This window comes from Puma concolor, chromosome B4 (genome assembly GCF_028749965.1).
Source record: "Puma concolor isolate L17-30 chromosome B4, mPumCon1.1.hap2, whole genome shotgun sequence".
Taxonomy (NCBI): domain Eukaryota; kingdom Metazoa; phylum Chordata; class Mammalia; order Carnivora; family Felidae; genus Puma; species Puma concolor.
The window spans coordinates 54154823-54167673 of record NC_141673.1 but is presented as its reverse complement, the minus strand read 5'-3'; the positions used below and the strand labels follow the sequence as shown (position 1 = coordinate 54167673).

At 46.3% G+C, this 12851-nt stretch overlaps 1 protein-coding gene across 3 annotated transcripts in view; it reads right to left on the bottom strand.

Moving 5' to 3' along the window:
* PPM1H (protein phosphatase, Mg2+/Mn2+ dependent 1H) overlaps nt 1-12851 on the bottom strand; it is a 264640-nt gene that overhangs the window by 58434 nt on the left and 193355 nt on the right. For all 3 annotated transcript variants that reach the window (XM_086712926.1, XM_086712925.1, XM_086712924.1), the window contains exon 6: nt 12124-12242. In XM_086712926.1, the coding sequence (XP_086569052.1) occupies nt 12124-12242 (119 nt within the window). The remainder of the gene's footprint in view (nt 1-12123; nt 12243-12851) is intronic.

The following is a 12851-nucleotide window of genomic DNA, read 5'->3' as shown; positions in this document are numbered from 1 at the left end:
TTTATTTATTCATTTTAAGTAATCTCTACACCCAAAAGGGGGCTCAAACTCAGGACCCCAAGATCAAGAGTCAAAACACTCTTCCGACTGAACCAGCCAGATGCCCTTCATACAAATTTTCTAAAAGCCTAGTCCCCAGGTTTAGAAGTTTAAACATACCACCTTCTTAGGCTTTTTCTTCTCTTGCCAATAGGGTGGATATTCAAGATCACTGTAAAATTAAATTTAACCTGAGGTCTGGCTTTCAAGTTGTTTTGCTGATAGTAAGTTGCACTCTTTAAACCCTCACACGTACATGCCCAGTTTTTCACAGGGTGATCCAAGACCATTTGAAAGGATTAGGCAAATCTGGGGAGGGAGTATCATTTACTTGGGATGAAGAGGAATGAGAAACCAGCAAGTTAGATGCCCTGGGAGCACCATCTCCTAACTACTCTAAGTATTTATACTGTGCCTGGGGCCTGGACTATGCAAGTTATGACCATAACATCAATAAGGGAGGAAAAGAATCAGTTCAACTCTGACCCACTGTAGGCATCAAAGCGCTTGATATCACCTTTCATTTTTCACGGACAGTCCAGTCCATGACGCTTCCTGAACACGCTCCTTGGCCCACACAGGTGGACAAAGAAGTTCCTGAACAACAGCAGGAAGAAAGCCAGGGGTGAGGGGTCACAAATCTGGTAAAGAGTCCAGGCTGCCCAGGGTTCTGTAACCAATCATTTCTGCAAGCTGCGGCTCATAACTACAAGAAGAATCTGGGGCTGCCCAAAGCCAATGTTGAAGGACGTCCAGGAATCACCTGAGAGGTTTTAAAAAAAATAGAGATTCTGAGACCTCAGGGATTCTGGAATGTTTTTAATAATCATTCCAGATGAAAAAGCTTCGCTGTGGGGAAATAATCCTCTTGCACTTTTGGTATGGGTTTGTCCTATGCTTGGCTATAAGCACCATGAGGGCGAAGATTGTTTTAATCTGCTTTGTATCTACAGTGCCCGACACAACACCCACGCCACTGAATGAGGAATGGCCAAAACTGATCACGTCCCAGAGATGAAGCCCTGTGCTCTCTCCTTTAAGTTCCTGAGCACAGTGGATTGCATTCGATTTAACCTGGGTAACCGACAAAGCTGATTTAATCCTCATAGAAGCTGAACCTAGAATTGGTAGAGCATTATGGCTTTTACCTGAGCAACAAGGTGAAAAAGCAAATGTATTATCAGCATTTCTAGTTCTTATAGAAAGATGTATGTTTGGTTCTTGAGCAAGGGACCGACAAACCTTACCCTGGCCCTGAATAAGTCTTTGATTTACTTATCTAAAGGTAAGACGAACATGGAGGTAGGATGAAATCATTGAGAGTTCGGAGTGGTCATTGTCCAACTCTGCTATGTGGATTCCTGGGTTAAGTCCAGAACCTAGGGGCTTTAAACTAGCACCTCAGCTGCATCTGATGAAGATATCCCTGAGCCACAGGGGGTTAGCATCTTCATGGGGCTGTCAGCTTGAAGCCAGCAACACTGACTCCCTGTTATGAAACCTTGTGTGCAGGTAAGGGTGGCAGGGAAAAGAAAAAACTTTATCAAGCTCTGCTTAAGAGTGAAATTTTGTAACTGGAGTAATATAGGCTGGGCACAGGAAAATGTTTCCTTGGCAGGGTGGTTAAGTACCTGGAAATTTGGTGGAGTGTTGTAGCACTCACTTCTCTGGAATTTCCTTAAAAACAGGATCTTATAAATAGGCTGAGGATTGGACCATATGTCTTTCTAAATATACCATCAGCTCCATATTTCTGCCGTGCTGTGTGTCATTTTCATACTTTACAGAGGTGCAGAGCTCTTATAGTTGAGAAAATAAGATGTTAGTTCTTGCCACCCTTAGCACCGCATTCAAAGTTTCGCATGAGCTGACCTGAACCTACTTACCTAGATTGCTGGGTTACTGGACTAACTACCACTGCCCCGCACCCTCTCGATTGCTTCTACGTGCCACTTATGTTAGGCCACCACCAGCAATGTTCTCTAGCTGATACATACCAATATAAGTACACACAGAGGTTGAAACTCTTCTGTACTGCTTGGCAAATAATGACTGTCCCAAGCCCCCAGGTGCCCTTGTCTGGTATTCTGGACCCTCCCCTGGAATCTCCACAGTGTGGTAAATAAAGAGTTAATGCAAAGGGTACCTGGGTGGCTCGGTCAGTTTTTAAGTATCTGACTCTTGATTTTGGCTCAGGTCATGATCTCATGGTTCCTGAGATCGAGTCCCAGGTTGGGCTCTGCACTGACAGCACGGAACTTGCTTGGGAGTCTCCCTCCCTCTCTCTCTCTCTCTCTCTCTCTCTCAAAATAAATAAATAAAACTTAAAAAAAAAAAAAGTTAATGCTTGGCATAGCAGGGGCTTCTAGGACCCACATGGAGCCTATTCTTCCATGTTGACTATTGAAACTATTTTGAATATTACCTCTGGCTTCTATATTCCCAAAACCCACATCTTATTTTAGCTGTGGGCTTCCACTTGTATTGTGCCCTCCATACAGAAGGTCTTTCCCTTTGTCCCTCAACCCTCTTAAAACTCCTCTGGGGCGCCTGGGTGGCGCAGTCGGTTGGGCGTCCGACTTCAGCCAGGTCACGATCTCGCGGTTCGTGAGTTCGAGCCCCGCGTCAGGCTCTGGAGTGATGGCTCGGAGCCTGGAGCCTGTTTCCGATTCTGTGTCTCCCTCTCTCTCTGCCCCTCCCCCGTTCATGCTCTGTCTCTCTCTGTCCCAAAAATAAATTAAAAAAATGTTGAAAAAAAAATTTAAAAAAAAAAAACAAAAAAAAAACAACAAAAAAAAACTCCTCTCCTATTTCAGACTGTTGATTCAAACACAGCCTTCTCCACTAGGTCTTTCCCAGCCCCAGTTCGCCCTCTTAAAAACCACCACTGCCTCTAACACAGCCACGAGTGTTTCTTTAAACCCCCTTTTTATAAATAAACTCTACATTCTGTCTTGCTCTATTTATACACAATTCCAAAAGATCTAATTCCCTCACTCTTGAGAATTTAATGGATTTATAGGTAAAATGGTGTTGTTCAATAAATTTCCAGAAAGCCAGTCCCTTAGTCAGCTGGTATCCCCATGAAGTGACACAGTCCTATGTGACAAGATCCTACATGAGGGCTACTGAGGGGCGTGGTATGCCAGCACCGTGGGTACAGTATAGCTCAGGAGGGCTGCAATGGCACCTTAAAAAGTCCAGCATCCAGGACTAAAAAAACAAAACAAAACAAAAAAACAACAGTAGAGTCAATGTATGGACCAGAAAAACCCATAAAAACAAACAAACAAAATGACCTACAAACAAACAAAACACCCTATCCGTCAGCACTCAGGGATAGAGCGGATTCCTACTTGTACTGAGGGAGCCTCTGCCCACAGATAACACCCCCCCTTATTCGTGATCATCCGGCACAACAGCTGTGGGACAGACCTGCCAGGTAGAAGTAGCCAGCACACTTGACCTTCCTTCAGTCTCGTTTCTCTAAACTGCCTCCCATTACCTCAAGAGACCAGCAACTCAACACCTATTGGATTGTGAACCTTCTGAGGCAAGGATCAGACCTTGCTGACCATCTCACTCTCCATAATATCTGATGATTATATTATTGGGCACACAGAGCACTTATTGTATGCCAGACTTTGTTGAATGCACACGACCACACTAGCTCTTCACGTCCTATTATTAGGTACCATCATCAACCCCTTTTACATGTGGGAAAACCAAGGTGACATGTATGTCCAAGCTGCACCTGGGGACGGGCCCAGTCAGGAAGTCTGGCTCCACATCCCTGTTCGTAACTACTGCTCAGTGCCTAATATACAGCAAGTATACAATAAAGGCTTGCTAAGTATAAAGACACGTGCCTCCCTGCCCTGGGGGTGGGGCTTGGTTAAAAGGACACTGGCTATTTTAACTGGAATTTATGCAAGCATTTGACATCGTAAAGCTTCCCCAGAGGACCTGGAGTTAAGTCCCCACCACACATGTACCGCATAGCCCCAGACAATGGTCACCGGGGAAAAGCAGGGACCAGACTCTGCTTAGGAGCCTATCAGTGAGTATAGACATGCTATGGCTGTTCAAAGGGTCTCGGGGGAAAGAAAAGCTTGGAAGTACTTTGGCCACTTTAGGAACGAGAAATTTACTCCTATCATGGGAGCAGAAAGGTGTGTGTGCATGGATGATCAATAGGGAGCAAGCCAGCTGGGCATCTCTTTCCTTTCCGCTTTCTGTGGCCTGACAATGCCTGTCTGTCTTGGCTTCCAATCATTTGTAAAATGCCTCATAGCTTCCTTTGGCCATAGGGGCAGAAAGGCGGGGAGGGGGGTGGGGAGCAAGGAGTCATTTATCACTGTCAGGAGATGTGCTGCACACAGCAGGGCAGGCTTTCTTCCCTGCTGCTCCTGAAGCCAGAGCTGCAAATCCCGAAAAGACGCAGAACATGCACACGGCAAATAACCATTCATCATCTTGGCTCTGGGAGCCCCGAGAAAGGCCACTCCCTGTGTAAGGCTGACCCACTGGGACTTTGGCTCTAGGCTGCACCGGAACTTGGAACGCAAGGACTTTCCAGGCGCCTATTCCCTGCCCCAGCCAATGCCCATCCTGGACAATTTATAGGGTTAAAATTCTCTGAAATTCAAGCCCCTCCTTCCTCTGCAAAGTCAGATTTCCACATTGCTGCCAAGGTGGCCCACAATCATTAAGTTATGAGAATACAAGTTGCTAGGAGGAAATTAATACCAGGTTTAACTAGGGGAAGTCCTGCTTTCTTGTGAAGTAATTATAAAATTAAAATGTGATATTTCTCTGGTGGGTTTAAAAAGTCTCCCCATGAGATCTGTGGCACAACAGTAGTGTCAGGATTTGCACCAAGACGGGACTGAGAAACCCTTTGGTGCTCCAACGATGCTTGCTAGTCAAGAGACACCTGCAGGTAGGTTTCCAAAGATTGGGTTAAAAGTAATTAAAAACAAAAAGAGGGAAAAGGACAGGGTTTGAAATTTCCAATTACTCTTTAAAACTCAAGAGTCAAGCTGTTACAGAAAACGCAGGCTTTCCAAGTAAGATTAATAATGCTAAGCTAATTAGACCCACAGGCATGGCCAACATATAAATTCAGGCCCAAAAGAGGGACACTGTCCCTTTAAAAACTGCCTGGGGATCAGTGGAAAAGCTAATGAGGACTGTCAGTTGGGGCTGCTTTAATAGGTGGTCCTCCCGAGGATAAAGCCTGGGGTTTTGGTAACAGGGCTTCTGTGCTTGATTCAATAAATCAATTTATATTATATGCGGGTGCAGCTCTGGAGTTGGCTTCATAAAGCATTCTGTGGCATTTCTCAATCTGCTTTTCCACTTCGCTGTCAGCCTGCCTGAATGTGTTGTCAGAGGGCACTGAAAAGAGCAGTGAAGAATAAGACAGAAGCCATATCTACAATAGTTGTAAAACTCGACCCAGTAGCTCCAGACCATGCTTGAGGCTGCCTCCAGTGAGTTTCTCTCCAGAAAATGTTTGGATTATCTATTGGTAAGAAGCCCAATGCTGTGGTGCTGTGGCTCTCATCCCTGAGTTGGGTTCCAGGCTGCAGATGGAGAATTAAAGTTCACCCCAAACAGCATGCAAAGGGTTGGAAGTGAAGTTGCTTTTTAATCAGCTCCTCAGGGTCTGAAATACTCCCCAAGAAGTAAAAGGAGAAGAGAAACAAAAGCACCAGTCCAGCAGGCAATGGGCAGAGGCAGGGCAAGGGAGGTAGGGCAAAGGACATGGTTCTTCCTTCTGGCTGACCAACAGGCTTGCCAAGTAGTGACCGCTAGAGATGAGCTGTCTCTAAACACAATGACTGATGCCTCTGAACATCTACAAAGTGGAGTGACGCCCATCCCCCAGCCAACTCAGAGGCTAGCAGGAGTGAGTCCAGAAGCCATAGAATGTGGCCATGCCATTTCACTTGCTTACCCTGTCTGTGCTCAGCTGTCTTTTTTTTTTTTTTAAACTCTCTGCCATTGGGATGTTCAGTTACTGCTCCTTGTATGTCCTCCACCTCAGCTAGACCCATGCTCTTACGTTACCCAGACTGCAGGGTCATCCAGTACAACTTTTTGTGGTGATGGCCATGTTCCGTATCTGTGCACTGTCCAGTTCAGGAGCCACTAGCCACATCTGGCTACTGAGCAATTGACATGTGGCTAGTGCGACCTGGGAAAGAAAATTTTCATCTTATTTAATTTTAACTAATATAAATTTAAATGGCCACATGTGGCTAGTGGCTACTGTGCTAGAGAGCACTCAGAATAGAAAAATATTTCCTTTGCCTTAATAAAAGCAATGAGTACTAAAAGGAGAAAATGGTGGCTAACCCCACTCTGCCCCCAGTGGAAAAATCCCGGATTGTAAAGGAAATTCAGCGGAGGAAAATGACCCTGATGTGTCATCAAGTTAGGATCATAAAGAGTTAAGGGCTGCTAGAGATTAAAATGAAAGGTTGAGGGGCGCCTGGGTGGCTCAGTCGGTTAAGCGTCCGACTTCAGCTCAGGTCACGATCTCGCGGTGCGTGAGTTCGAGCCCCGCGTCCGGCTCTGGGCTGATGGCTCAGAGCCTGGAGCCTGCTTCTGATTCTGTGTCTCCCTCTCTCTCTGCCCCTCCCCCGTTCATGCTCTGTCTCAAAAATAAATAAAGGTTAAAATGAAAGGTTGCCATCGCTGGAATATTTCTAATGGAACTGGTCTTTTCCAGAAACTCTGAAAAGCAGAGCAAAGTCCATTCCCCGCCAGACACAGAGGTTGGCAGCAAGGGGCAAAGGAAGCATTTCACAAATGAGAGACCCAGGTCCAAGATTTGCCCAAGGCTCCAGAGTCTTGGCAGAGCGAGCTCCAGAGCCCATGGAGCCTATCTCCCAAAGCCATAAACTCTGTACTAAGCCAGGCCATCTCAAGTTACGGGTCCAGCCTTCCTCGGAAATAAGACCATCATAAATGTTGGAAAGGCTTTGCTTAAGGAAAGAATTCTGGTATACTTTACTCATAACTAGAACCATCTGGAAGCAATCTCGCATTCACACGATGGACTTCTCTTCCTCTTTAGCCCTTGCTCTCTCTACAAATCCCATCAGGCCAGGAACAGCTGCTGGAGGGCCTGGCTGGACTCCACGGGTAGAGCTACAAACCCCCTTCCACATGGATGTCCTCCTGGGCCCCTGGCTTGCTCGTTCCCCCATGTGCCCGGACACAGCGCACGATGAACACCCATCCCACGTGAGAAAGCTAAATCACCAGCAGGCCCAAGAGCAGGGACCCGGTGCCACAAAGGCAGCTGTGAGAAACCGTTGTTTCAACTTGGTAACATAGACACTTGCCAGCAAATTACAGCCTGAAATGGCTCAGAGGGCTGCGGGTTGAAACACAGAGCTCACACTGCCAGCTATGTGCATCATGCAACAGCAGCTCGACACAAAGGGCTGGGGAGGAGGGGCGCTGGCCTGTACTGGGGCAAGGCCGGGATCCTGGCACCAAGACCAATGACACCAGGCACAGAAGGTGAGGGCTGGGCCGCGTCAGGGACCGACTCAGCGCTGGGGGTGCTGTGAAGAAAATGCCTTTGTAAATCCAACGACTGGGCAAGCGATCTCTGAGGCGGGGGAAGGGGCGGTGGGGGAGCCAGGGAAGAGACCGGTTTCATTATGAAGGTCCTGGTGACAATAACCTTTTGTCCTCTATACAATCTGGGCCTGCCAAGCTGCTCCACAGTCTCTGAGAAAGCACGAGGGTGGGAGAGAAAGGCTCCCTGTCAGGAGGCCACAAACTCATCCCTGATGATGAGACAAGGCTCCCCCGCCCCCCCCCAGAGCAGACATCCTCTCCCACACCTTCCTCCCCACTGCAGACACACCACGGAGGGCTGGCATGAGGCTGCTCTAAGACGAGAGCAAACAATTTTCCTCAGCACAGGAGACCTGGTTCTCTGAGGATCCTCCCACCATCCGCACCCCCAAATCACACGCAGACTCTTAGTGACGAGTGTGAAGCAGCCCAGTTTAATTTGGCTGGCAGTCTAGCAGGTCAGACTGGGAACCAGAAAAGTTAGTACCTCAGCCAGTCCTGAAATGCTTCACCCCGTCCTCTTGTTTAGAGGACTGTCACGGAGACACTGATCCTGGTGGACAGGACCCCCCCTTGCTCCCCTGCTTCACTTCACGTCACGGCTCAAAACTGAGTAATTATGTCTAATCTTACCCTGAAGAAAAATGGACCGTTGCATTGTATCACAAAGAGCTCTGGGCCTCAGAAACCTGGTACCTAGGCCTTACTCTGACACTTCTGTGTCCGTAGAAGCTGAGCAAACCACCTAATTCCTCTCTGTCTCAATCTACTCAACCACAAAATGGGAACAAGGAAGAGGAGTCCTTCAGCGTCGGGCAGCTGGCATGGTAAACAGCGTGTGCCCTGCAGTGATGCTGTCTGGGTTCACGTCCTAGCTGCTCCCACTTACTATTATGTAACCTTGAAACTCAGCCTCTGTGCCTCAGTTTCCTCATCAGTTTCCTCATCACAGTTCATGGGACTGTGAAACAGAAGGCATCAAGTCAAGCTCTCATCACAACGCCTGGCCCTTAGCTCTTCCAGTCACTGTCAGGTAGGCCCACTGCCATCGTGCTGAGTGGGGGCATGCAGGGCCCATTTCCACCACAACTAGGTATTTGCTATAAGAATTAAAGGGCTTTGACTTAAGTGAACTCGTGATTCGTAGAAGCGTTCCAGAAGAACAGGTTCACAGGCCAGGGCTAACTCTGAAGCCAAGAAACATAAAGGGACACGGTAAGGACCTGTCTCCTTGAGCATGACACATTCCAAACACTTCCAGACCACCTTCAACCAATTCCAACAACTTGGTAGTCACTGAAGGCATCTGTGGGAAAAGAGCCACAGGCCTTCATCTCCCCTTCTACAGAATTAATTTGCCAGGTCTTCTCTTTCTAGAGACAATTCAGAAAGGCAGCAAAAGGTGATCCCACGTTTTTTTTTCAAGTCCTAAACAATAACTGCTAGACACGAGGTTTCTCACGAGAGGTTACAACATTTAAAAAAGGAATTCAGGGGTGCCTGGGTGGCTGAGTCGGTTGAGCGTCTGACTTCAGCTCAGGTCATGATCTTGCGGTCCGTGAGTTCGAGCCCCGCATCAGGCTCTGTGCTGACAGCTCAGAGCCTGGAGCCTGCTTCGGATTCTGTGTCCCTCTCTTGCTCTGCTCCTCCCCCGCTCATGCTCTGTCTCTCTCTCTCAAGAATAAATAAAACATTAAAAAAAAAAAAAAAGGAATTCATTCAAGTTTAAATTCATTCAAGTTTATATAGGCAGTGGTCTAACTGGGTCTCTAACTCCCCCACTTACTCCAACAAAGATATAAAGAACTCTCCTTTTCCTGAAGCATCAATTTCAAGTCAAAAGAACAGGTAGAAAATACACAAAGGTGTACATCAATCTCTGCTCACAGGCAAAGCTGCAGCCAATAGCCACACAGGGAACCGTGCTGAAACAAACCAGCAAATCATGTCTGACTGAAGCCGTTCTCAGTCTTGGCTCCTCAATTATTTGGTACCTTCTGTGAAGTTCCATACATTAAATACAGCCTGTTTATGGACCACTTATTTTCTTAGGATCATGCTAATTAATACCGTGTGTGTGTGTGTGTGTGTGTGTGTGTGTGTGTGTGTACAGAGAAAGCAAGAGACTGAGTGTGTGAAGTTGGATGTAATCTAGTCCCTGAACGTATCCACATTTTAAAAACTATAAAATGGGGGTAATCTTTAGCCACTTGTTTTCCAAGTGTGTTTTGACTGCTTAGATCTTGTTTGCCTTTCTGGCATAGAAAGAACACACAAACAGCCTTGCCTCAAGCTTAACGTATCTCAGATACAAACAAGCTCCTTATTCCCACCCTTCCCACCTGCCATCCATAACTACCTGGTCCCCAACTGCCGTCAGTCACACCCTTTCCTGAAATCCAATAAATACCCACTGGCTAATCACTGGGTGTCAGGCACCAGGCGAGGCACTGCCCCCTCCTGGAGAATTGCAGACTAGTCGAAAGGACATAAACAGGTGGTTGGAACGATTAATGACTTACCCCTTACAGTTATCCCTTGGCCCAAATCATCTAGTTTGTTTTTCATTTCCTTCCTTCTCTGTTTTCTGCTTCCATCCCTCCATTTGACCCTTGAGACCTCACATACATATTTCTATGCTGGGTATTTTTTTCCCCCCCTGGGTACCTAAACTTGCTTTCTCTTGCCAGTTTCCTTCAAACTCCTTAGGACTGCCATCCCAAAACCATGCTTTCCTCATTCGTTCTCCTTCTCAGAGACAAAGCAGCACCACCCACAGCCTCCCACAGTAAATGTAGGTCTCTGCGTGGCTTCCCGCATCCTTGATTATGTTCCCTTGATACTGACTCGGTCTGATTTCCCATAGACCGTCTCTTTATTTTTGGCCATGTTCCTTACTGTCTCTCAGGTCCACTCTTTTTGTTTATGCATTTGCAGTCATGGGGATTTCTGACCTGGGGCACCGTTCCCTCCATCGTTCTAAATCCTGCAAAACTTAGACCAAACCCGACCGTGCTTTTCTAAACTATGGTAGCCCTCACCTTCAACTGCTCTGTGAGGAGTGCTGATTTTGCTGATCGGATAAAAATGAACTTGTAAAGAAAACCCAGTTGGGGTAGGGTAAGGATTCGAGGGCACCAAAACTCCAGAACCTCAGAGCTGCAAATAGGGTGAACCCTTTCTGCCAAGTCCGTTCATGTTTTAGAATAGTTTAAGCTTTATGGGTCATACAGTCTCTGTTCCAGCTACTCAACCACCTTGTTGTAGAGTGAAGGTAGCCAAAGATCAAATGTATACAAACGAATGTGGCTGTACTCAAAACAAAACAAAAAAATATTTACAGAAAGGTGTGTAGGTGGAATCTGGCTTCTGGGTCATAGTTTGCTGACCCTGCTTTATAAGAAGAGTGGATAGTAGGGAAAATCTTCTCTTTTAGATGATAGGGGATAAATTGAAGTGCCTTAGATCAGCCCCTTATTTTCCCTAGGCAGCTCAACTGTTCCCTTAACACAGTGTGTATTCTAGTAGATTTCTAGCCTAGAAGTCACTACCATGAGACTTTGGGCTGTAATCACGTGTGACAGCTATTTTGGTCAACGTGAGAAGAGATAATGGCACCCACTTCTATGCCTATGTTGGCAAGCAAAGAGTCCACTGTCTCACCCTCCTGCTCTCCTCCAGGCTGGCAGGAGGCTCCCTGGCCAGTACCTCAGGGCTAACAGCAAATCTTCACCCCCACTACTATGGGCCAGGCCCTGTGCTCTCTTATTTAGTCCTCATGTCAATCCTATGGTGTATATGTACTTTCTATCCTATCTGTCTTTCATATGGAAGAAACAGGTGAGGTCTTAGTCACTGTTAGCCACTGATCCACCACAGAAGTGATCTTGGTGCTGACATAGGTGTGTTGTGGGAGGAAGACGCCCCTTGCCAAGATTCTTATCGCAATGTAAATGTGAAAAAATAATGAAGATGGCTCATTACCTCTAGTCCTTACAGCAACCCCTTCAAAGAGCCCATTTTTTTCACTTTATCCATAGAAAGTTAGGCTCATAGGGGTTAAGTACTTTACCTAACTTTGCCTCTTTAGAAAGCTCAGAGTTCAGATTCAAATCCAGGCCAGTTTGGCTCAATTAACTGTTAGCCTGTTCCTTCGAGCCCCTGACCTAAAAAAAACCCAACTTAAATGTGTTTTAAAGCCTCAAAAACGCTTGTGCATGTGAAGTGAGGAATTATGTCAGCTTCGTGGGGTCTCGTGTCCCCAGGGAGGATGTCAGGGAAGTACAGAGGCAGACCAACACCGCGATTTAAGAACTGGCGCCCAGGCAAAAAGAGCAGAAGCAACGTCCCCAGTCCTTTGCCACCAACCCAGGTCTCTGGCCGCACTACCTGATCCAAACTGCATGAGTGGCTTTTTATGATGGTGATGATTCCTTCACACATACTGTGGCAGTGCTGAGGCAGAGGGAGGCATGTTCTTACCAGCCTGTCATATTAAAGTCCCTGTAGAGCATCTTCTTTCCAAGTTCCTTTCTCTGTACTCTCCTTGGAAACTCCAAATGTGTGAATTCATTTCCCAGCAAGTGAGGCTGCATGAATGCCTAATAGCAAAAGAAATAAAAAGAAAAAATACTCACATATTTAGGAGAAAAAATAAGACTCAATAATGTTTTGTAAATCAAGACATATTTCAAAAACCAGAAAACTGTTCTATTTTAAGGGGAAAAAATAGGCGTATTCAACAAATAGAATAAACATTTCCATTCTACAAGAATATCAGCGAATAAAAAATCACTAACTGAACTTATAAAGGGATATAACTTTTTAATTTGACATGATAAATTAATTGTAATCAGAGACATGGATTGCTAAAGTCAAGAGGAAAAGAAACGGAGTTTCTCCAAAAGTTCATTTAATTCAAATCCAAGATCTTTTCATTTTCTTGAACAGCATGTTGATGCAACGTGAAAGCTTTCCCCCACTCTGCTTGGCTTTCTCTGCTCCTCTCCTGCTCACACTCTTGGCGATCATGGCCTTGCCTTTGAAACCTACATGTGAATCTCCACATTGACACAATGGCCCAAGAGAGCAGGTTGGGGCTGGATACACCAGACAGGAACTTTCTGTTGGACTCCCTCCATTTTGCTCTGCAGTAATTTGATCATGTAATTGGAAGACTATTCCAGAGCAGATGGCTTCCTCCCCTCCCC